At 45.5% G+C, this 22,966-nt stretch overlaps 1 protein-coding gene across 1 annotated transcript in view; it reads left to right on the forward strand.

Moving 5' to 3' along the window:
* Positions 1–922: 922 nt before the first annotated feature.
* Positions 923–22,966, forward strand: part of Deptor (DEP domain containing MTOR interacting protein) — a 145,293-nt gene continuing 123,249 nt past the window's right edge. Inside the window, exon 1 of the mRNA XM_057792215.1 lies at positions 923–1,215. Coding sequence (XP_057648198.1) covers positions 1,094–1,215 — 122 coding nt within the window. The 5' untranslated portion in view covers positions 923–1,093. The remainder of the gene's footprint in view (positions 1,216–22,966) is intronic.

The following is a 22,966-nucleotide window of genomic DNA, read 5'->3' on the forward strand; positions in this document are numbered from 1 at the left end:
CAGAGATCCACCTGCCTCTGCCTCCCGAGTGCTGGGATTAAAGGCATGCGCCACCACCGCCCGGCCCGATGATTATTTTTTATGATCATTTTAGCCCGGTTCTGCCATTAAAACGTGTTTCACTCCACTCTCCTGAAAGTTTACTGTACTGCTTCATCTTGTCACGTGAACCGCTGTTGTTTTAGTTTGTTTACGAGACAAGGCATCTTTGCAGGCCAGTCTGGTTCAAACTCACCATCCTCCTGCCTCATTCTCTGGAGTTCTGGGAACACAGGTGAGTCACACCACGCCTCGGAAAGATGCAGTTGTTTTAAAACACACCCTAAAATCTAGGCTGACCTTGCCTGTTTGCAGGGGACCAGGTTCCTCACTCCTCCTCGCTACCTTCTAGATGTAAAAGGAAGGCAATGCTCAGATTACGATCTGGAAAAGTTAAGCAAGGCAACGAACGACCTGCCTGAAGCATCTTTCATGCACCAGGCGTGGACAGGTGCTAGCTACAATTATTGTAAGAAGGGATTAAGAGCATTTAGTTAGGAAATCACAGGAATGAAGCCAGATTCTTAGTCTTTTTCAACCCCAGGTCAAGATGCTTTACTGACTCCACCATAAGGTAGGCTGTCTCCAGAGAAAGTCATCAGGCCGTGTGGAATGCCCTTTCATTATTTAAGTATATGATTCTCGTTTTTATTCTCTGCAACTCGGCTATGGAAAGTACAGTAAAAATGCAAACTTCCCCAGCATGACTTTGGAAGTAAAAAAAAAAAAGGAATATAAAAGGAGACAAACACTCAATCTCCAGAAGAAACACTCAGCTCACTGCCCCGCCCAGATGTTTATGTTTTCCTCCTTGGCCCCGCCCCCGGCCACGAGCGAGCCCAGGCCACGCCCCCATGCCGAAGTTCCAGGGCTGGACTCGCCAAAATCTCTAGCTTGCCCGCAGGGATTCCCTCACGAGCCAATCGCTTGTGAGCCACGGGACCGCCAGGAACAAAGATGGCCGGGGCGGTCTCGGCGAGGGCAGGCTGATACGAAAGCCAGGCACTCGGCGGGACAGCAAAGGCAGAGTAGCAACAGCCGCGCTGTCGGGAGCATGGAGGAGGGCAGCAGCGGCGGCAGCGGTGGCAGCGACAGCAATCCCGGCGGGAGTGGTGGGGCACAGCAGAGAGAGCTGGAACGAATGGCTGAAGTCCTCGTCACCGGGGAGCAGCTCCGGTAAGTAGAGGCGCTCAGTCGGTGGGCTCCCCGGTTGCTCTGCTCGTGGTGCCCGCCGCGGTCCGGAGAGCACTCGCGGTCTGGCTGGTGGCAGGCTAGTTGCGTTTGGCGCGTGTACCGTTGCGGACGCCTGGGTTGGTTGGTTCGCTGGCGCGAGTACTTTGGCGGCTACAGCCCCGGGACTGGCAGCCTCAGGAAGGCTGCAGGGACCGATGCCGGGAACGCATGGTGCAGGCTGCGACCTAGCTGGACTTCTGCAGCCCTGCGTCCCGTGGACTCGCCACTCCTCAGTGCGCGCGGTCTCCTTGCCAGGTTTCCCTGATGCCAGCCTAGCCTGCTCGGTCCGAAAAGAAGGGTCAGATTGGACCCCAGCCCCTGGACTTCCAGATAAAAGGCACCAGCTCCACGTCTGCCTTCACTTCAGCTTTCCTTTTTGCTAGCAAGACATGCTTTTCTTCCTTGAGCCCCAATTATATATAAATCTGGGCGGATCTCTGCGAGTCCCTTGAAGGATTGCTCTAGCAGAACGCTCATCTTGGAGAACCTTTCGGAGCCCTTTACCTATCCCTTAATTGGCACATTGTCGGTTGTCACTTGGGTCCGCAAGGGGGCGTGAAAGTACCTTGTTCAGGGCCCACGTTTGGGACCCTGGAGTTGGCCGGTCGCCCTGCACTTTTCCTAGAATTATCACTTGCCCAATCTCACAAATCCAGGAACCAGCACAGCTCCAGGGCTCCCGCGCCATTCCCACCGCTTCCTGTTCCTTTTTCTTGGGCTTATGCTTAAGACTTGTGCTTCCGCAGCTACCGATACTGTGGTCATAAAACAGATTGCCAGTTAAAATGAATCCGGCTCTGCGGCATTTCTGCCAGAACTTGACCACGACGAGCCCCTGGTCCAACCAGAAAGAGGTGCGCTACTTTCCCCCACTTCTTGGCTTGATTTTTTTTTCCCGGCCATTTTTTCAGTTTCTAAATGATTATTTCAAGACTCGAAGGAGAATTTTGCAAAAGTCCCTGGAGGTCTGATACATTGGGCTTTGCAGGACTCAGTTTGAGGAAGTAGCTGTTCAAAGTCAGGATGCCAGTCTAGCGTGACAAGGAAAATCACGCATTGTGGTTCCTTGTTGAATTTCAAGTGTGTAGCCAAAATGAAAGGGAATTAAAAACCTGTTTTCCTTTATCAAGAGTATTTTTAAATAAGATGATGTAAAGATTTTCTAATTTACTCTGATTTTCTTAATAGTGTAATGCTTTGCTTGTGGCTGCCTTGCTGTTTGAGAAAGGCGTCCCTTGGATGGGAGTCCTTACTTTGCATTTCTTTTACAAACATTATTGTGTCCCCAAATCACTTTCTCTTTCAAGATGCTGCCCCTTAAATGTACCTTCCTTGACTCCCCAGAGCCCTTCCAGACTTTCCTGCCACAGTTTGACTGAAGGGCAATTAGGTTCTGACTCGGGAGTTAGATCTGGGTTTGGATTTCCTTCCTTCCTTCCTTCCTTCCTTCCTTCCTTCCTTCCTTCCTTCCTTCCTTCCTTCCTTCCTTCCTTCCTTCCTTCCTTCCTTTTTTGGTTTTTTGAGACAGGATTTTCAAGCCCTAGCTGTCCTGGAACTAGCTCTTGTAGACCAGGCTGGCCTTGAACTCACAGACTGGGTTTGAATTTCTGTTCCTCTGCCAGGTAGCCAAGTGTTACCATGACTTTGTTTTGAGAAGGGCTTTGAGCCGGAGTGAATCCTGGCCTTGTCCTTTACTTAGGGAGAATAGGGCCTTAGATGAGTTATTTAGGCAAGAAGGATGAGTAACAATGGAATTTACCTTGCAGTCTTAATTACGAGGATTATGTGGAGTTAGTGCTTACACCAATGTTAATACGCACCTTGTGATCATAAGCCAGTGTAGCTGAGCTTGGCCAAATGAATGTATTTATTTGTCTGAGCCATTTCCTCATCTGTAAAGTGGCCCTGAAGATGGAAACATTTCTTGGGGTGCTTTTGAGAATCTGACCCCAGGGCTTCCTGTATCAGTGAGCAACCTGCAAGGGCTTGCTGGAATGTAATGGTGCTACTGGTCTCTCTGCGCCAGCACTTTTGACTTCCAGACTTGGTAGGATGTGTCCAGAGGGTCTGGGTGATTGTTAAGAGCATAGAATATCATCAGACTGCCCCGCGTTTTCTTGTTTCTGCCTCCACCTTGTATTGCTTCTCTGACTTTGGGACAATTGGCTTCTTCTCTTGCCTCAGTTTTCCTCTTTAGAGAAGGGAGATTTAAAAGACAATTCTGTTTCAGTTTGGGAAGGGCTGAGATGTCACATCCAAATTTGAGTATGATGGCATGATGGCATGCACCTGCAGTCCCAGCACCTAGGAGGTGGGGACCAGAGAAGTCTGAAGTTAGCCTGGCCTACATAGTAAGTGCTAGGCCAGCAAGGTTCCATCTTTAAAAAAAAAAAAAAAAAGGAAATAAAGCAAAAAAAAATTCTGAACAAATATTAACCATTTAAATTTGGAGAATTCAATTTCACCTTATTCTAACTATTTTAAAGCAATTAAAGAAATCTTGCTGTGCAGTGGTAGTGAACGCCTTTAATCCCAGCGCTTGGGAGGCAGAGACAGGTGGATCTCTATGAGTTCCAGGCCAGCCTGGTCTACAGAGAGAGTTCTAGGACAGCCCTGGATACACAGAGAAACTCTGTCTCTAAACACCAAAAAAGAAAAAAAGGAAAAAAAAAAAAGAAAGAAAAATCTTATCGTGTGTGGGCAGGGACAGGGGTCATGTGTACCGCTGTGCCAATGTAGAGGTCAAAAAACTGATTTCAGGAGCCCTTTCTTCCATGTTTACATAAGTTCCCAAAGCAAATTCAGGTTGCCAGGAGTTCGCAACACCTTTACCTACTGAGCCATCTCTCAGCCCCACCATCGTGGCTCGTGTCTGTAATCCCAGCACTTCCAGAGTCAGAGGCAGTAAGGTCAGGCAGTCTAAGTCCTTGGATACATAGTGCGGTTTGAGGCCAGCCTGGGTGGGCTTGTGGGACCCACTCTCAGCAAAACAAAGTTACATAAACTTAGAATTTAGTGATGGAAGTGGCTGTGTGCCTGTTGTCCTAATTAATGGAGGGGCAGGTATCTGGCCATCCTCCATCACTGCCAGAATGGATTCTTCTGTTCCAACTGTCTCATCTCACGTGAGTCCTGACGTTTGCTGGTGACCAGGCTTTCTGCCTCTGATTGCTTTGCACCCACTGCAGGTTACCCCTGCTTTGTCTTTGTACTGTTCCATTGCTTCATGGTCATCATGGGGAGGAGCAGGTGATGAAAAAAACGAGGAAATCCAAGGGGGAGGGGGAGAGAGAAGTTTCGTTTCCAGCTTGATTTATGTTCAACTTCTTTTCCACTTTTTAGAACTTATTTCAGTCCTTCTGCTTTAGCCTCCCAAGTTCTGGGATGGATAGGTGGGGAGCTACCACACCTACCTCCTTTTCTTTTCTGTTTTTGTAGCGTGTCCTCTTGGGGCAAGGTGGTGAACCCCAGCACCATTCCCTGTAGAATGGGGTAAGAGTCCTCCAACGTCAGATTGTGTTGCTGGATAAAATGAGGTCCAACATGGAAACAGCTGTGTACAATAATGCCATGAGTTGGAAGAGTGTTTTGATCGTTGTGAACTCCAGCTGCGGAGTCGGGGGCTGGCTGCACGGGGCTGACACTTTCTAGCAGTTGGTGCGTAAGGACAACAGGAGTCACCATGCAGGCACCTACTCTGCTTTCTTTTCCAGTAGGACCTTCCATAATTCTCTTCGTGCTCTTCCCTCATTTCAGGAGAATTCGCTTCCTTGCCCAGATCTTTTTTTTAATTGTTTGATAATTTTATACAGGCACATTATATGTTTTGATCAGATTTACCCCCACTTCTCCCCTTCAGCTCTCCCGTAGGTCCCCCGTGTTTTCTTCTCGATTTTGAATATGCTTTTTAAAACCGAGCCCTCTTAGTACTGCCAGTATTTGCATGGGTATAGGGTGTTCTACTGGAGCTTGGGGTGTCCCTCCAGGGGCTGCATCGCTTAAGAAAACGGTGTCTCCCTTTCCAGACAGCCACACATTGACCATAATTCCTCAGCTGGGGGTTGTGAGCCGCTCCCCCATCCTTGGTGGGGTTTCTTAGCAGCTTGAGCTTGTGTGGGTCTTGTACCGTCATCTCTGCTCTGAGCCCATGAGCGAACGGGCCTGCATGTCTCGAAAAGACTCTTGCAGCCATTATCCTTTTCCTGCCTCTTACAGTCTTTCTGTCCTCTCTTCCTCCATGCTCCCTGAACCACAGGAGTAGGTGGTGGGATACAGGTCTGGAGTGTAGGGCTGAGCACGTCACAGCCTCTTATTCTCTGCACACCGATAGGTTGTGAGTCCGTGTATCCATCACCATCTCCTGTCAGAAGCTCCGGTGAAGGTGCAGAGCTGCGTTAACATATGGGTATGAAGATGAGTCCCTTAGAGGGTATTTTAATCCTCTGTCCTTTTAGCAGTATAACAGCAGATCTTCTGTAGGACCTAGAATCTCCCCTGTTCTCAGCTCAAACATCAGGCTTGCATTCTGCTTGATGGATCATCTTGCCTTGCCCAATTATTTTCCAGGATTTTGTGTCTTAAAGATGCACTTGGAGCCAGGTGGTGGGGCATGCCCACCATTTCAGCACTCGAGAGGTGGCGAAAGGTAGTGATCAAGCACATTGTAGGAAGTGAGAGAGACGAAGCTGACAGGACCAGAGAAAGCATGCCTAGAATGGAGGTAGAGAAAAGAAAAGGAACTATTATTACTCCTTTCTGAGATATTGGATAGTTGGACAGTTGCAAAGCTATATGGCTATTCTCTGTGAGAGACTAATGCTTAAAAACTGTGTTTTATCATTCAGTGTGTGTGTGTGTGTGTGTGTGTGTGCGTGTGCGTGCACGTGTGTGCATGTCAGTGCACGTACGTGCATATGAGTGCAGGTGATTGCAGAGGCCAAAAGTGTTGAATCCTCCCGGAATGGGACTTATAAATGGTTGTGATCTGACTAAAGTGGGTGCTGAGAACCAAACTCAGGTCCTCTTCCAGAGCATCCATCACTCCTAAACCCTGAGGCATCTCCCTGCCCCTGCTTAAAACTTTTGAATTGGCCAAAGAATGTACTAAAACTTATCACTAATTCAGAAATGTGATATTGTTGGCATGCATGAATGTGAAATCTGTAGTCATTATAATGGAAAGATAAACTTCATGGGTTCCCCTGCCTGTGAGCTTGGAATGGGTAGCCAGGGTAATTAAGACTGTACTGGGAAATTTTGACTTTGGTTCTTTGGATTATGAAAGCCGTGGAATGCTTTAAGCACTGTTTAATGGGCCATGCCAGTAGGAGCATGGAAGACAAAGGCACTAGAGTTATTTAAACTGTGGGGCACTCACACAAGAAGTTTCAGAAGACAAGAATTTTAGTATGTTGCCTAGGGATTATTCTTGGGATATTTTGGTGAAGAAAGTGGCTGCCTTTTGCTGTTGTCTGAAGAGTCTGCCCAAGGTTAAAGTGAAGAGTTTTGGATTAGACTATTAGCAGAAGAAATCTCAAAGCAGCCTAATATACATAGACTCTGTCCTGTGGGTATTAATGGTAACGCTAGTGAAGATTTATAATGAAAAGGAGCAAGCTGAGCAGAGTAAATTATAAAAAGTAAATTTTGAGGAGAAAAAGCACCGGGAAGTAGAATGGAGCTAAATTCTGTGTTCAAGGAGATGAGTGGATTAAGAAATAGAATATAGGGAGTGGTGACCTCAGGGCAAGATCCCACCCAGCTAAGTTTCCAACTTGTGAAAAGGAACTAAAGAAAATCTTAGAGCTGGTTGTGGCGGGGTACACCTTTGATCCCAGCACTTGGAAGGCAGAGGAAGGCAAAGACTGGCAGATCTCTTGAGTTTGAGGCCAGCCTGGTCTATAGACCAAGTTTCAGGACAGCCAAGCTTAGGCAGTGAAAGACAGAAAGCCAGTGAAGACTTAATTGAAAAAGGAAACCCATGTTCCAGCTCCAGCAAGCAACAGAACTTGGCGGCTGCAGCCACCTGGTTCTGGCTTTAGAGTTAAGATAGAAGAAAGGAGTTTTGGAATAAAGCCACCAAGAAAAGAAAGGCAAGTGTCTGGGATGTCCTGAATGAAGGCCTCATAGAGAGGCCATCGTGTGAAACTGTGAAGTTGAAGCCTGGATTGCCTTGGAAACCCCAAGATGTTAGAGATGCCAGCGTCATGGGATACTTGCCAAGGAGAGCTGTTAACAGAGAGTGGAACCAGCCCAAGAGAAAGAAATGTGTTTCAGTCAACAAGACTGAACAGAGTAGAGATCTGAAGAGCATTTTGACATTGGACATGGAGGTGCACAGTTTGGGGTTTGCCCAGCTGGTTTTTGATCTTGCTTTGGTCCAGTATTTCCTCACTACGCTCCCTTCCCTGCATTTTGGAATGGTAGTGGATAACCTGTGCCATTATATGTTGGATGTGTGTGACCTGTTTTTTTTTTTTTTTTTGATTTTGGCTTTCACAGGTGATTACAGTTAAGAGATTGCATGAATCTCAGAAAAGACTTTTGGACTTTACAACATAGCTGTTGTAATGTTATATAGACTGTTATAGCTGTTGTAAACTATGGGGACTTTTGAAGTTGAACTAAATGAATTTTGCATTACGATGTTGTTACAAGCTTAAGAGAGCAGAATGTGGTAGTTTAAATGTAATTGGCTCCATAATTTTACAGGGTGTGGCTTTTTGGGAGTGGGTATGGACTTATTGGAAGAAGTACACCACTGTAGGGGTGGGCTTTGAGCTTTCCTATGCCCAGGATAGTGTCCAGTGTCAGTCAACTTCCGGTTACCTGCACCATATAGGACTCTGTAGAAATATGGAGCAGTGGGCTGCGTTCTGCCACCTGGCTGCCTGCACGGCTAGCTTTATACCCGAAATAATTACACAGAAACTGTATTTTTTTGAACACTGCTTGACCCATTAGGTCCAGCCTCTTATTGGCTAGCTCTTACATATTGATCTAACCCATTTCTAATATTTTATGTAGCACCACGAGCTGGCTTACCAAAAAAGATCTTAACCTGCGTCTGTCTGGAATGGCGGAATCATGGCAACTCACTGACTTGGCTTCTTTCTCCCAACATTCTGTTCTGTCTACTCCACCCACCTAAGGGTTGGCCTATCAAATGGGTCTAGGCAGTTTCTTTATTAGTTAACCAATAAAAGCAACAAATAATATACAAGACCCATCTCCATCAGGACTCTCAGCTACTAGCACTCTGACTACCTGCATGCTGCCATGCTCCCCATTCTAATGATAAGGGACTGAACCTCTGAAACTGTAAGGGAGCCACCCCAGTTAAATGTTTACTTTATAAGAGTTTCCGTGGTACTGTGGTCTCTGCGCAGCAATAAGAACAATGTTGCAAGCTTCTCTTTTATCTGGAGCAAGCACGTGCTATCTCTAATGACTACTTCCACTGTGCGATTCACTGCACAGTGAGTTTTAGCCAAGTCGTAGGCAGTTGTAGTTCTTTGAAACTGTGTGATGTACTTGCCTTTTCTCCCCCTGTAACAGACTGCTTTCCTAAACTCTTTTTTTTTTTTTTTTTTTTTTTTTTTTTTGGTTTTTGGAGACTGGGTTTCTCTGTGGTTTTGGAGCCTGTCCTGGAACTAGTTCTTGTAGACCAGGCTGGTCTCGAACTCACAGAGATCCGCCTGCCTCTGCCACCCGAGTGCTGGGATTAAAGGCATGCGCCATCACTGCCCGACTTTCCTAAACTCTTATCGTCTTGCTGTTGCCTACACACACACACACACACACACACACACACACACACACACACACACACACCCTGATCACCACATGGTCCTCCTAAGTTTGCTTTCCTTTATTCATTCCTTTCTTTGAGACAGGATCTCACCATGTATCCCAGACTGTCCTTAAACTCCATAATCTTCTCCCCTTCACCTCCAGAATCCGAATCCTGAGATACCTGACTGTGTGCAGAAGGATGGAGCCAAAGAGAATGTTCAAATAGCTCAAATAAGAGAAGTGGGAATTAGAGCACACAGACTTGGAAAAAGAGAAAGACTTGTGACCTAGGGTTATATCAGCCGTTATCCTGTACAACAGGAACTAGCCTGTGATCTCATTTAGATTCCCCAGTAGCACTTTCAGAGGTAGCTTCAGGACCTAGCAAAGACACATGTATTGGTATTGCAAAGATATTCAAGTCCATACACTCCTGAGCATCCACAGGCATGTTCTAAGGGCCTTTCAAATCTGTTGAATTTGGAGCTGAAGTTTCTTAGAACCTTCAGAAGGTCCCAGAGAAACCCTTAGAGGTAAACATAGCCTTAACACTAAGCTTTCCTGGACACACTAGCAGAAGGAAAGCCAGTAGGCTGTAGCAAAGACATAACTAGGAGTTGTGTCTTTTAATCCTAATACTTGGGAGGCAGAGGCAAGTGGATCTTTGTGAATCCCAGACCAGCCTGGTTACAGAGTAAAACCTTATTTCAAAAACAATTAAATGTATAGTCAGGAAGGACACCATTTGGAGTCACTGTGTTGATGGTAGTGAGGCAGGACCTGGAGACATGTGTCCACTCTGCTGCCTGTAACTGACTGATAGTCTTCCAGAGACATTCACCAAATGAAGTTGGGATTCTTCACTTTGCCACAAAAATGGACTTCAGGACAAGTCGGTGTGAAACAGAATTGGAGTTTATTCGTAAGAGATTTTTATATTGGTTTAAGCGTGGAAGTTAATAGCAGGAGAGGCCCTTAGGAAGGATAATACACACCAAGAACAGTTGTAGGAGTCTCAGGAGCCAGCTTGAGTGTCTTCGTAATAGGAAGGGGAGTATACACCCAAGAATTTAGCTGTGGGCTTCTCAGGAAGCAGCTGAGGGTTTTAGCAATAACCATATATGTGACTTCGGTGGGTTCTGAAGTCACGTCTGAAAGTGTTGCTAAGGAGAGTGAGATCAGGGGCTGGTTCCTGGTGTGCATCGTGTGGGATTACAGCTGATAAGGACAACCAAGCTCACAAGGGTTGCAGAGGAAGTAAGGTATTTTTATTGTAAACAAAAGTCTTCTTTATGGTCTGTTTCTAGTTTATGAGGTTCCCTGAAAATTGTAGGTTTACATCTGGGAAAGGAGTAAGACCATGCCTAAGGTGAGAAGCTAGTTCAGGCAGTAAGCAGGGTCCCTTGTAATTTTAGCAGTCTTGTTTGCAATCTCTCTACAAAGAAAAAGAACTTTCTCCCAAGGAGGCAATTTTTACAGCAACTTTTGTCAGTTGTGCTCACATATCTCAGCTGATGAGATATTTAGGGAGACCCACAGGTAAGGGGTTCCTTGCTCTTGCTTTGTTCCCTCGGTTTTTCCTGTCCCTAGTACGCCAGTCTCAATTGCACAGGTGCCAAGAGTAGTGTATTTGATTGTTGTCAGGTGAAAAGCTTTTCCAACCTGCCGACAGACACTTTTCTGGGTCTCATCTCCTCATAAGTTAGCTGTGAGAGCCAGGAACACATTCTGGTACAGTAGAAGGCCTTGAGCATAGATTCCTTTCTTATGAGGAAGGAGAGCATGCAAAAGAACTTTGTGATGTACAGGAACATATGAAAGGAGAGATAAGCTAGTAATATTCAATGAAAATTCAAGAAGTTGTACCCCTTTGTAGCTGTTGTTTTAAACTTTTACTTTATTCGTGTGTGTGTGTGTGTGTGAGAGAGAGAGAGACAGAGAGAGAGAGACAGAGAGAGAGCATGTTTGTGCCATTGAGTGCATTTAGAAGTTAGAGAACAACTTTTGGGTGTTGGTATGGGTTCCAGTGATGCATTACAAATACATTACCTGCTGAGCTGTCTTTCTGATCCTATAGTTGTTTTGGGTGTACTTTTAAAGCATAAAATTAAAAAATGGGCATTAAGCTGGTCGGTGGTGAGGCACACCTTTAATCCCAGCACTCGGGAGGCAGAGAAGCAGGCAGATCTCTGAGTTCCAAGCCAGCCTGGTCTACAGAGTGAGTTCCAAGACAACCAGGAATACAAAGAAAAACACTGTCTCAGAAAACCAAGAATAAATGAATAAATAGATAATTAAAAATTGGGGCTAGAGAGATGATTCAGCAGTGAAGAACACAGGCTGCTCTTCCAGAAGACCTGGGTTCAATTCCTAGCACCCACGTAGTGGCTCACAGTTGTCTGTAACTCCAGTCCCAGGAAATCTGATGCTTCCTTCTGCCCTCTGTGGGTACCAGGCATGTACCTGGTGCCCAGCCATGCATGCACACAAAGCACACATACATATAAAACTAGGTTAAATTAAAAAAAAATAATGAGTTGATGGGAGAGGAAGATGGCTCAGTCAGTAAAGCCATGCATGCAAGCATGGGGACCTGAGATCAGATCCCAGCACCCAGGTAAAATGCCATGCACCTGTCTCATCCCAGCTCGGACAGGAGGATCCTTGGGTCTGGCTGAACAACCAGCCAAATTAGTGAGCTCCAAATTCATCTCTGTCTGGAGAAATTAGGTTCAAGAGGCCTTGAACCAGACCAATGACTCACTGCAATGAACATTTGCAAGTGAGGCTCACTGGACAGAAGGGTCTACTGTGTGACACACGCAGCTCCCAGTGCCAGTAAGACCAATGAAGAGGTGCGGGAGAGGCAGGAAGGATAGAGGGTGAAGAAATGTTTTGGTTGGTTGGTTTGGTTTTATTTTTCTTTTGAGGGACTGCTTCAAGGGTGGGAGTGGATATGGGGAATACTGTTAGATGAACAGAATTGGGGTGCATGATATGAAATTTTTGAAGAATTGCTGAAGAAAGTATGTTAAAAAAAAGAAAAAGAAGAGAGTAACTAGGGAAGAACATTTAAAATCTACTTTTGGCCTATATAGAGATGCACAGACTTGGGCAGGTGTACCTACAGATAGACAGACAGACAGACACACACATGCGTACACACACATGCACACAGAGACATACACACACTTGCACATGCATACACACACGCATGCACACATACACGCGCACATACATACACACGCACACACATGCACACACAGACATATGCACACACGCACACACATGCACACATACACACGCACACACACATGCACACACATACACACACATGCACACGCACACACACATGCACACACGCGTGCTGCACACAAGAGTCAAGTGGGCCAAATATGTAGTTTAGTGGAGGAGTACTTTCCTAGTATATATGAGACTCTGGCTTTAATTGATAGTCCTGGATAGAAAGAAGGCTTGAATGTTAATTGTTTATGAATAATATATTTGGTTACTTTTCTTACAGGCCAGTTCTGATCTTTAATGGGCTGCTATGAGTTTTACAATCAATAAACACGAAAAAAAAGTTAGACTTCAGAAGATGAAGGAAGACAGATCCTTATTATTTCTAGTATTCATTTGGGTCAGAAGATTTTTTGTTTGTTTTTTGTTTTGTTTTTCCTAATGAGTCATAGATGTTGAATTTCCATGAGTTTAGTGACTCAGAAACCAGGAAGTCGCAAAAGAACTTCCCTCCTTAGTGGGCACATTGGTTTCCTCATTTGCTCGCAGATTTGAGATCCTTCATCACACTTGGAAGTCTGAGTCAGTGACTCATTCTGTTGGTTATTGGTTACTCAGGGGACATAGTGGAGACAGAGAGGGCTCAGTGGGACAGGCAATGTGCTGGCAAGCAGCTGTTCGCCTTGGTATTGGGAGGAACAACTAGAGCTGGTCTCATTGGGGTCGTCATACTCTTTGTAATGGCCATAGAGCCCCAAATCACTCGGGCCTGCACGGTCATTTTTGTTCATCTGTACCTTTAAAAAGCCTTTTTAGGATTGGAGAGGAAAGGTGTGGTGCAGCCCAAATGCCTCACTGGAGCAAGGAACAAGATAACCTCTTGTATTCTCAGGTTTGGGATGCCAGTCTGGCTTCCAGACTGGGGAAGCCCCTGGCAGCCACAGAGCAGGTCGTTGGTAGCTTTGGGAAAGGCTCCGATCTGCTCCCCACCACCCTAGACCCGCAGACTGGTACTCTTGGTTCCAGAATTTGTTATGGTCCTGTTTCCTTGCTATCTACAGACTTCTGATTCTGATATTTCCCTAGAAACTTTCTTTATTGAGAATTGTTAAATTCTCAGAGGGATGCATTCTTTAGAGGATTGGGATTTTTAAGATCAGAGAATGGCAAATATCATTTAACGTGTGGATGGGTACACAGTAAATATTGATCATTCAATATGTATAGTGGTACAGTCCTGTAATTCCAACAGTTGGGATATATACTATTTGCAATGGTAAAAATAAAACTGTGCCATTTCCCGAGGGGCTCGCGGGCCACAGGGGGCATCAGGTCCCAGGCAGGGAGCTGTGCAGGTTGGAGACCTTGGCAGTCAGCCAGTGCCAAAAGGCACCAAGGCAGATGAAAGACAGATGGATAGGGAAAGGGGGGAAGGGGAGAAGGGGGAAGAGCAGAGGGGGGGGGTGGAGAGGAGAGGAGCCACAGCAGCAGCTACCTCTTCAGAAGAGAGATGGAAAAGAAGGTCTCAAGCTGGAAGTGGAAGGAAGATCCTGCTTACCTCAGTGGAGGCGGGGAGTGGGTGGGGCTTGTCTCTTAAGTGACAGGACAGACCACTACACTATTATTATTATTATTATTATTATTATTATTATTATTATTATTATTATTATTGGGCTGGAGAGATAGTTCAATAGTCAGTAGTTAGGGGCATATACATTTGCATAGGGCCTGAGTTTGGTTTCTAGTATCCATGTTGGGCAGCTCAGATCCACCAAAAATTCCAATTCCACATGATTTGACATCTCCTTCCAAGAACACCTACCTTCAATGTGCACATACCTACACAGAGACACATATGCATTCACATAGTTTTTTTTTTTAAGATTTATTTATTTACTAAGCATACAATGTACTGCTGGCAAGGAAGGCACCAGGTCTCATTACATTACAGATGGCTGTGAGCCACCATGTGGTTGCTGGGAATTGAACTCGGGACCTCTGGAAGAGCAGCCAGTGCTCTTACCCTCTGAGCCATCTCTCCAGCCCATTCACATAGTTTTTTAAGAAAATTATTTTTATTAAGATAAATCTTACAAATAATAATTCAGCGTAACTCAATAAATAGGAAACCTGAGAAATACTGATGCTAAGTTATTCAAAACCTAAGCACTGGAAGAACAGAAGACGCTGACAGGTATTTTTGTTGTTCTGTTTTATTCATTCATTCATTCATTCACTCATTCATTCATTCATTTTTGAGACAGTCTTCATAGCCTGCCAGCCTGGCTTCCTCTCCTAGGACTATAGGTGTGTATCATCACAGCCTCTGGGCATTTGTGGTAAGGACAGACTTAAGGAATCCATTCTACTAGCATAGAGAAGGTAGCTGCAAAGGAGACTCTTGCAGGGCAAAGGGATCAGGAGAAGTTCAGCTCACAGCAATAAACCTAGGCTCCACACTGTGGGAAAGCAGTCCAGTGGGGGCCTTGAAGTCACGTCCTTACAAGCGTGTGGCAATACTCTGGCACAGTGCCAATATCTTCATGGAATTTTCAGATGAATCTGGGACAAAACATGATAGGAATCAATGTAGAGGAAGAGGGCAGATGTGTATTTTTCTTTTCAAAACTTTTTTTCATGGCGTCCTGTTTGTGTGCTCCCCACCAGTGTGTATGTGTGTGCATGTACATATTTACAAGTGTGTATGTGTGTGCACAGACATGCGGATGTGTGGGGGCCCAAAGTGTTGACATCAGTGTCTTTCTTTCTCAGTCAGTGTTCACTTTCCATTCTGAGGCAGCATCTCTCACCAAACCCATTTCAGCTAGTCTCGTCATTTTAGCTAGTCTAACTAGCCAGCTTGCTTCAGGGAATCTCTGTTACTGCTTTACGAGAGGCTATCTGTGCGGCCTGGATTTTGCGCAGGTCTCAGAGATCTGAACCGCGTTCCTCATACCTGCTTTGGAAGTACTTTATCCACTGATGGATGACTGCAGAGCCCTGCCACCTCCCCCGGCCCAGGTCTCCGTCCTTCTTGATAGTTTCTGAAGAAGGAGCTATTGGAACATTGAACCATGCAGCCATTAGCTGAAGAAAAATGACAGTTTCGGGTCTGAGTCTATGCCCTGTGTGTATATTGTTAAATTATGTCCATGATTCTGTATAATAATTCAGTTATCTCTATTCTAAAATGGGAAGATCCAAGGCCTGAACAGTTTCCCTACATTTAGGTAGGTTATTCATATGAGAATTTGGTTTTTTGGATTTAAAATACAAGGGTCTCCCTGTGGCCATTCTCAGTCTTAGGACTGTGCATGTCATTTGTACACCGAATTTCCCTGAAACCACCACATTGATTTTGAATATTCTGTATGCCAACTGATTGACTAGGACTTTGATTCTCTAGAGTTGGAATGACCCAGCGCCAAAATTATCTCCACCTGCCTTTTGCCTCTTTAGTAACCATTTATCGCTAACCTCTTTATCTGCCCTAATACCCGTTTATCAGGTAAAACCTTTGGAATGTTTTAACATAATAGCCAGCGTCCACCAACCAAAAAGCCACGAGCTAGCATCTGAGACCTGTAGCACAGATTTTCCCACTTTGCCGTAACCCACTGCCTACCTGATGTTCCAGTTAACACGTTCGCAAATGCATTGGTTCATGACTTTTGTTCAGTGACCGCAAAAGCTCATCTGACCTCTTTCATAATGAAACACATCATTCAGGGTAAGCTGAACCCATATTGTCGGGCCATGGTACTCATATTTGGCTCATAATAAAGGATACCTTCCCCGCTGGATGGTTGGTGGTGCACGTCTTTAATCCCAGCACTCGGGAGGCGGAGCCAGGCAGATCTCTGTGAGTTCTAGGCCAGCCTGGTCTACATGAGCTAGTTCCAGGACAGGAACTTTATGCACTGTTTTTGTAGATGAGGGGACATTGTGAGACTTGGTTAGAAGTTCTGTTCCTCTTCCATGCTCTTGATTCTTCTCTTTGGGCATCAGCTTTGTCTTCGTGAAGAAGACCTCTTGCTGTCACACACTGTTTACCAGCATAGACCCAGGCTGAAGACAAGGCTGAATGCTATTAGCCACCAACACAAGCCTTGAACATTGATTTTTTTTTTTTTGACCCATCGTAACTCATGGACATTGGTATGGCTGTATCATGGTGAGGAGGATGTTGCTTTCCTGCCTACCTTAGCTCAATCAGGATCTCTCTTGGGGGACAGAGATGGGGTCATCCCCACCCACAACTTGCTAGGGCAAGTTAGGGGGATAATCCACCAAAGGTCATTTGGCTTCAGTGATGACAAACCAGATGTCCCCTGGCCCTCCCCCTACCCAGAGTCTATAATGCAATTAAGGGGAAATTTAGGGACAAATACCTAGTGGGGGCATCTGTCCAAGGAAGAAAGTAGCTTTGGGATCGATTGACATGACCTTTGGAACTGTCTGCTCTTAGTATCGTGCCCGCCCACTCTGTACAGCGTTGCAGTGACAGCCTGTCCTGAGATATCCTCACTCTCCATCACCCCCACCCCCATCAGCCGCCAGTGATTACGAAACTCTCCCATTCATGTGTGCTCAGGAAGAGCAGTAAAATCAGCCAGATGTTGTGCACTTCTGTAATCCCAGTACACCGAAAGCCATAAAGTCAAGGCCATCCTGGGCTACACACTGGCTGTCTGGGCAGCAAAGGCTAGATAACAAAACTCTCTCTCTCCACCTTCCCACACCCAAACAGACGAAAAGCAAAGGTTGTCAGCAAAGGGACAGAGGCTGCAAACGGCTTTAGTCTGAGTTGCAAAGACCGATTTGTACCCCTTGAACTCTGATGTCTTTCTAAGAAATGCTTCCACCCAGAAAGATCCAGCCAAGGGTGCCGGTTATCTTTTTGTATAAGCAAGGCTACTTAAGGAGCAATTAAGGCAGATACGTGTGGACTTTCTGGAAAAGTCAACAGCGTGCTTTTGCTTGCATATTCTGAGGACGGGTCCTGCAGGTCAGCCATTTCAACTCATTTTGTCAAGTTCTTCATTTCCATCTCCATAAATTAGAAATTAGAGATAACCTTTGACACCAGCATTCTTTTTCTTTCTCTCCATTTAATGAGATTTCAGTTTATGCCTAACTAACCACACGCTGCAGTGAACATTAGCACAGGAACTTGGGCCTCAGACTTTGTCCCGCTTCATCATAAACGTAACCGAGAAATGACTCCGAGTAAAAGTGGTTTTATTCTCTGATAACTGGGAGTCTCCCCTTTCTTTTTCTTTTGAATATGAGGCCCGTGTCGGCATTTCCCATGCCTTTCTCCTTCAGCGCGAACAACACAGCTGTGATAGAGGCGGCCTAAATTTGCTTGTGCTGTGTTTACTACAAAGAGGAAATGGCGGAGAAACATCCACGAAATCGAAGAAGCGGGGCCGGGAGCCAGCACATTTTGTTGAATGTTCGCCATTTGCTGACTTTGCACCAACAGTGGCTTCAAGCCAAGAAGCCCGGCGTCTGCTAACGGAGGAGTTCGTTGTAACTCACCATCGCATCTTTCCGGGGAGATGTACCAGTCAGGGATAAAAATTCAATCGAAACCACTGTTCTCGGGCTCCTGAGAAGGCCCGGTAGGTAGAAGCACTTACTTCCGTGTCGGACAGCCACATGGTAGAAGGAGAGAACCAACTCCTGCAAGTGTCCTCTGGTTGTCACATGTGCCCCGCCCCTCAAAAGAAGTTAATTAAGAAAAGAGAAATGGCTGTTCTAGTCCACTAGGACTTTTGAGTCACTGCTTATCCTGGCACCAAGCAGTTTTCTAATTTACATGCTTAATGAGCCCGAGGGACTCCTCCCCCTACTCCCACCCTCACCCCCCCCCCCCCCCCCGTTGTCTTCCTGCTAGCTGCATTTGGGGTGCTTATTTTGCTGCTAGATAATTTATTTTCCTTAAGGGGAGCACAGAGGAGAGGAAGTTGGTTTGGCTCCTCAGCACTTTCGAAAGAACATTTATCCAAGGAAGACATGGAATCTGTGAGGATTGGAGAGCCTCCGGCTGTTCTCATTTCTCCCATCCTGTCCTGATGACTCTGTATCCTCAGCTTTCCTACTTGTGGCCGGACCTCAGAAGAGTGCTTAGGAAATGGGGTGTGATCTCCCAAAGCCCCCCTCTTCCTGGACGGCCTAACCCTTTTTTCCCATGGGTGCTGCTGGAACCTTCAGCCTCTGTCAGAGGAAATGTCTAATGGCCAGGACTTAGTTATCTCCTCTTCTCTTTCTCCTCCTCCATTGGTCTTCCTTCTCCTCTATCTCCTCTTCCTCCTTTGACAGAATCTTAGGTAGCTCAGGCTGATGTCCCAAGTGCTAGGATTACAGGCCTACCCCAGCATATGCAATTTCTCAGTTTTTTTTTTTTTTTTATTCATGAGCGTCTATTTGTGGGGACTGTGTTGGGAGGGTTCCCAGCACACACACACACACACACACACACACACACACACACACACACACACATATATATATCACTATATATAACTATATATTTATATTATATATATACCTAAATATCTCCTGCTACCAGCATGAACAAAAGCTAATTCTGCTTGGTATGGGATAGTCCCTCACATGTATACAAAGTCAAGAAGGTGAAACTATTTTAGTTTTGTCATTATTTATATAGATGATTGTGCATCATTCCATTTTTGTAACTCTAATGACATCCTTACTGCCCTAGAAATAGAGTAAAAATACAAATAGATGCTTGTTGGGTCATCCCTATTGGAAACTGAAATTGTTTTTAGTTCTCTCATCGTGAGCCTGCATCCTCTTGTTGCCTCCTTTAGAACTAGGGGACCACTGGGGCGCTGGACGTGAATGCCTGCGCTTTGCAGTTCGTGTTGGGAGGAGGAACGGCGGAGGGCTTTTATTTGAGTGAGCTCCCTTCCTCATTTTTAGTTTTGTATTCAAGATACAAAGGCACTTGGCAATTCTATCAGGAGCCCCGTAACATTGCTTTCTCTTTTGGTGTTGTAGTCTGCCACCTCAGTATGTTGTTGGAGCTGCTGAATATTGAGTACACAGACACTTACTTCAGAGTCAGCTGCTGATCGGACTGTAGTGAAGTCATTAATGTCGAACTGGCCTCGTGTTCCCACAGCAGCCGTGAGGATACACAGCTCCAGTGCCGTCTGGGAAGAAAACGGGAGGCGATGCAGCTTATTAACTATGGTTAATAACAACATTGTCTCTACCAGTACCCCCCGCCTTCCTCTCAGTCCTGTGATAACTGTTTGTGCTACACTTAAGAACATAAGCTGACATTTAGACAGAGCCTTGTAGGAAAGATTTTACATGGCTTATTCTATGTGCCCTGTCCCCATTGATCCTTGGTCTTATTCACTGAGAAAGAGGATTGTGAGTGAACAGCCAGATTCCCTCCTTGTTTAGCAGTTTTTGGAGACAGTGTCTCGGGTATCACAGGCTGGCTTACTGACTCACTGTGTTGGGAAGAATGACCTTGAACTTCTGATTCTACCAACTCCACCTAATGAGGTTATAGTTGTCTGCCACTATAGCCAGTTTACCATGTGGGAGATTGATCCCAGGGCCTCCTGCATGCTAGACACCCTACCCCTCACATCACATCCCCTGCCCAAGTTCTGCAGTATTTTCTCGTCCACTGTTATGTCTCAAGTGTTCGACATAAAGATGGGTGAACGGTGAACATGAGATGCAAACGTGCTAAGGGGCAAAAATGAGTATAACAGAAAGAGAGTTGGGGTGAAGAAGGAGGAGAAGAGAGGGAGGGAGGGAGGGAGGGAGGGAGGGAGGGAGAGAGAGAGAGAGAGAGAGAGAGAGAGAGAGAGAGCGCGAGCACACCATACTCACAAAATTAGCATGAGTAGCAGAGCTCCGATTTAGGATTTTAAAACCCAGGTCCCTCGTTCAGCTTTGCTATGGCAATGTTCTAATTGGCTGACTGAAGTTGTTTTTAGTGGTACTAAACCACCATAAATGAAATCCAGTTGAAGAAAGGTCTGATACATTGGTCTTGCATCATCTTTATAGTTTTTGAAAACTGTATTATTATTTTTGTGTTTATGTGTGGGGGTCATGGAGGTCAGAGAGTAACTTGGTGGAATTGGTGCTCTCCTTCTACTCTATGTGGGTTCCAGGAAGCAAACTGAGGTTGTCAGGCTTGTATGGCAAGTGCCTTTTACCTACTGAGCCATCTTTCTGGTCCATTGCTTGCCATCTTTATTTTTTCATTTTTTTTTTTTTTAAGACAGGGTTTCTCTGTAGCTTTGGAACCTGTCCTGGAACTAGCTCTTGTAGACCAGGTTGTCCTCGAACTCACAGAGATCCACCTGCCTCTGCCTCCCGAGTGCTGGGATTAAAGGCGTGCGCCACCACTGCCCGGCTGCTTGCCATCTTTAAAGATTGAGACTGAACAACCAAGGCTGGTAAATTTTCAATGTATAGGAGTTTGCCTCTCAGCACTAAATTTTCAACACAACTGGGGTCAGACTTTTGTCTGACATCCTGATATGAGCATCCTTCTTTGTGTGGGTACCTCTGCCCCTAAAAGAAGAAGTAAGCTATCCTAAGTGGCCTTGTGTTAGGTATCATGGTGGCTCATGAGAACAACATTGTTAACTGTGAGGACCCTGCTCTCAAGGAGCACGTGATCAAAGGTCCCAGACAGAGGGTCTGGAGGTGCGTGTCTGGTGAATTACAACCTAGCATGGCATTTTTGTGGTGAAAGGGTCTCCTAGGTACTGTGGGTGCCCTGGATGGAAGGAACAGATTGCTCAGGAGGAAAGAGGGACTGTAGAGACTTTCCCAGGAGAAGACAACTCAACTAGCTTGCTAGGAGTTTACCAGGAGCACACTGGGGAATGGCGAGACAATTGAAGCAGAGACAAGCGCAAGAATAAAGGCTTGCGTGTATGACATGCCATGCTCAGAGTCTTCTGGTCCAGGGGTTTTCCAGGGCTTTTGTTTACCCATTCCTAACTAAACATATGCTGATACAGATTCCCTTCAAAATAGGCAGATTAAGTTAATAGCTATGGTCAGGCACTGTTCCAATGTAGTACAGATTCAATACCCTTCACAAAAAGAGAAATAGTTTAATCTTCAGGATAATGTAAATTAGTAATTAAATAAATGTAGACATTTTGCTATTTTCTTGCAGTTTCCAAAGGTTGGTCCTAGATTTTTCTTTTATCACTCATATATTTTTTTCTTCTTTCCTTTCTCCTGAGCCCATGTTGATACTCATCTGGGACAGTCATATTTCTATCACTTGTCGCTTGTGCAAGGAGCTGATGAAAGAGACACTGTGATGTGCTTGGCACAGAGAAAAGGCCACTCGAGCTGGTGAATAGCCTTGCATAAGCAGGAAGACAGAATGAGGCTATTCTTCCCTCCCGCTGTTGCTCTTACTGGGAAGGATAACAACATCAAAAGCAGATTTGTTTCTGTTGATCTCTGAATCTTTGGGTGGGTGATGCAATGACAGAACTGTCCTTTTCACATGGCAGCCAACAGGACACCAGGGTAGTGACAGCTTTCCACTGGTCGGTGGTTCTGAATAAGCTGGAGAGCAGTGGGCTGGGCGAGCGTGCCTTCTTCTTGTAATATATAATTCCATCGCATTGCATCATGGGTTAATTGGAGGCACAGATTTCTTCACCAAGGGAACCTGGAGTGAGATGTCTAGAACACCCACTGGCTTATGATTGATTAGCGGGCTGAATTTGGTCTGGGTTAGAGCTTCCTCGTCTATCACGGGTAACATGAAACGTCAGGAGAAAGTTCGGGAAACTAGATGCAGTGCCTTTGGCAACAAAGAAGAAAATATGATGGCAGAAAACAGGAGAAGAAGAGATTATTATTATTTTGTTTTTTTTTTTTTGGTTTTTCGAGACAGGGTTTCTCTGTGGCTTTGGAGCCTGTCCTGGAACTAGCCCTTGTAGACCAGGCTGGTCTCGAACTCACAGAGATTCACCTGCCTCTGCCTCCCAAGTGCTGGGATTAAAGGCGTGCGCCACCACCACCTGGCGAAGAGATTATTCTTATACTATGCAGAATCAGGGGTAAGAATGTAACTCAGTGACATAGTGTTTGTCTACCATGTACGAGGCCATGGGTTCAAATCCCAGCACTACATTAAAAAGGAAGGAAGACAGCCTACAACAATCAAGGAAGGAACATAAGAGTATTGTTTTTCTGAACATAGACATTATTTAGTTTTTCTTACCTACTGCATTATGTACAGCAGTTCATTATACCAACCACATACAAGCTGTTATCCCCCTGCAAAATGCTTGTTTAGCTTTGCCACTTTCTGTTTGGCGATCGAACCGCAATCATGCACATGCTAAACTCGTCCTCTGCCTGAGTGACATTCCCAGCTCCCCGGTGTTTGCTTTCCTTTGTTCAAATTTATTTATGTTTCAGTCTAAGCAACTCTAACTCTGGACCAATTCCACTTCCTGGCCACCGCTCCTCCCTCAAAATAAGGAAATTGCTTTTGAGGTTAGTTTCTGGTCCCTGAATTTTGTTGCTTCATCTACGGAAAAGCCACTAGTTTCATAAACGTGGGCTGATCTCCTGCCGGTCTGTAAGTTTCTGAGAACAACAAATGAGTTAAGTGATC

The sequence above is a fragment of the Chionomys nivalis genome, chromosome 17 (genome assembly GCF_950005125.1).
Source record: "Chionomys nivalis chromosome 17, mChiNiv1.1, whole genome shotgun sequence".
NCBI lineage: Eukaryota > Metazoa > Chordata > Mammalia > Rodentia > Cricetidae > Chionomys > Chionomys nivalis.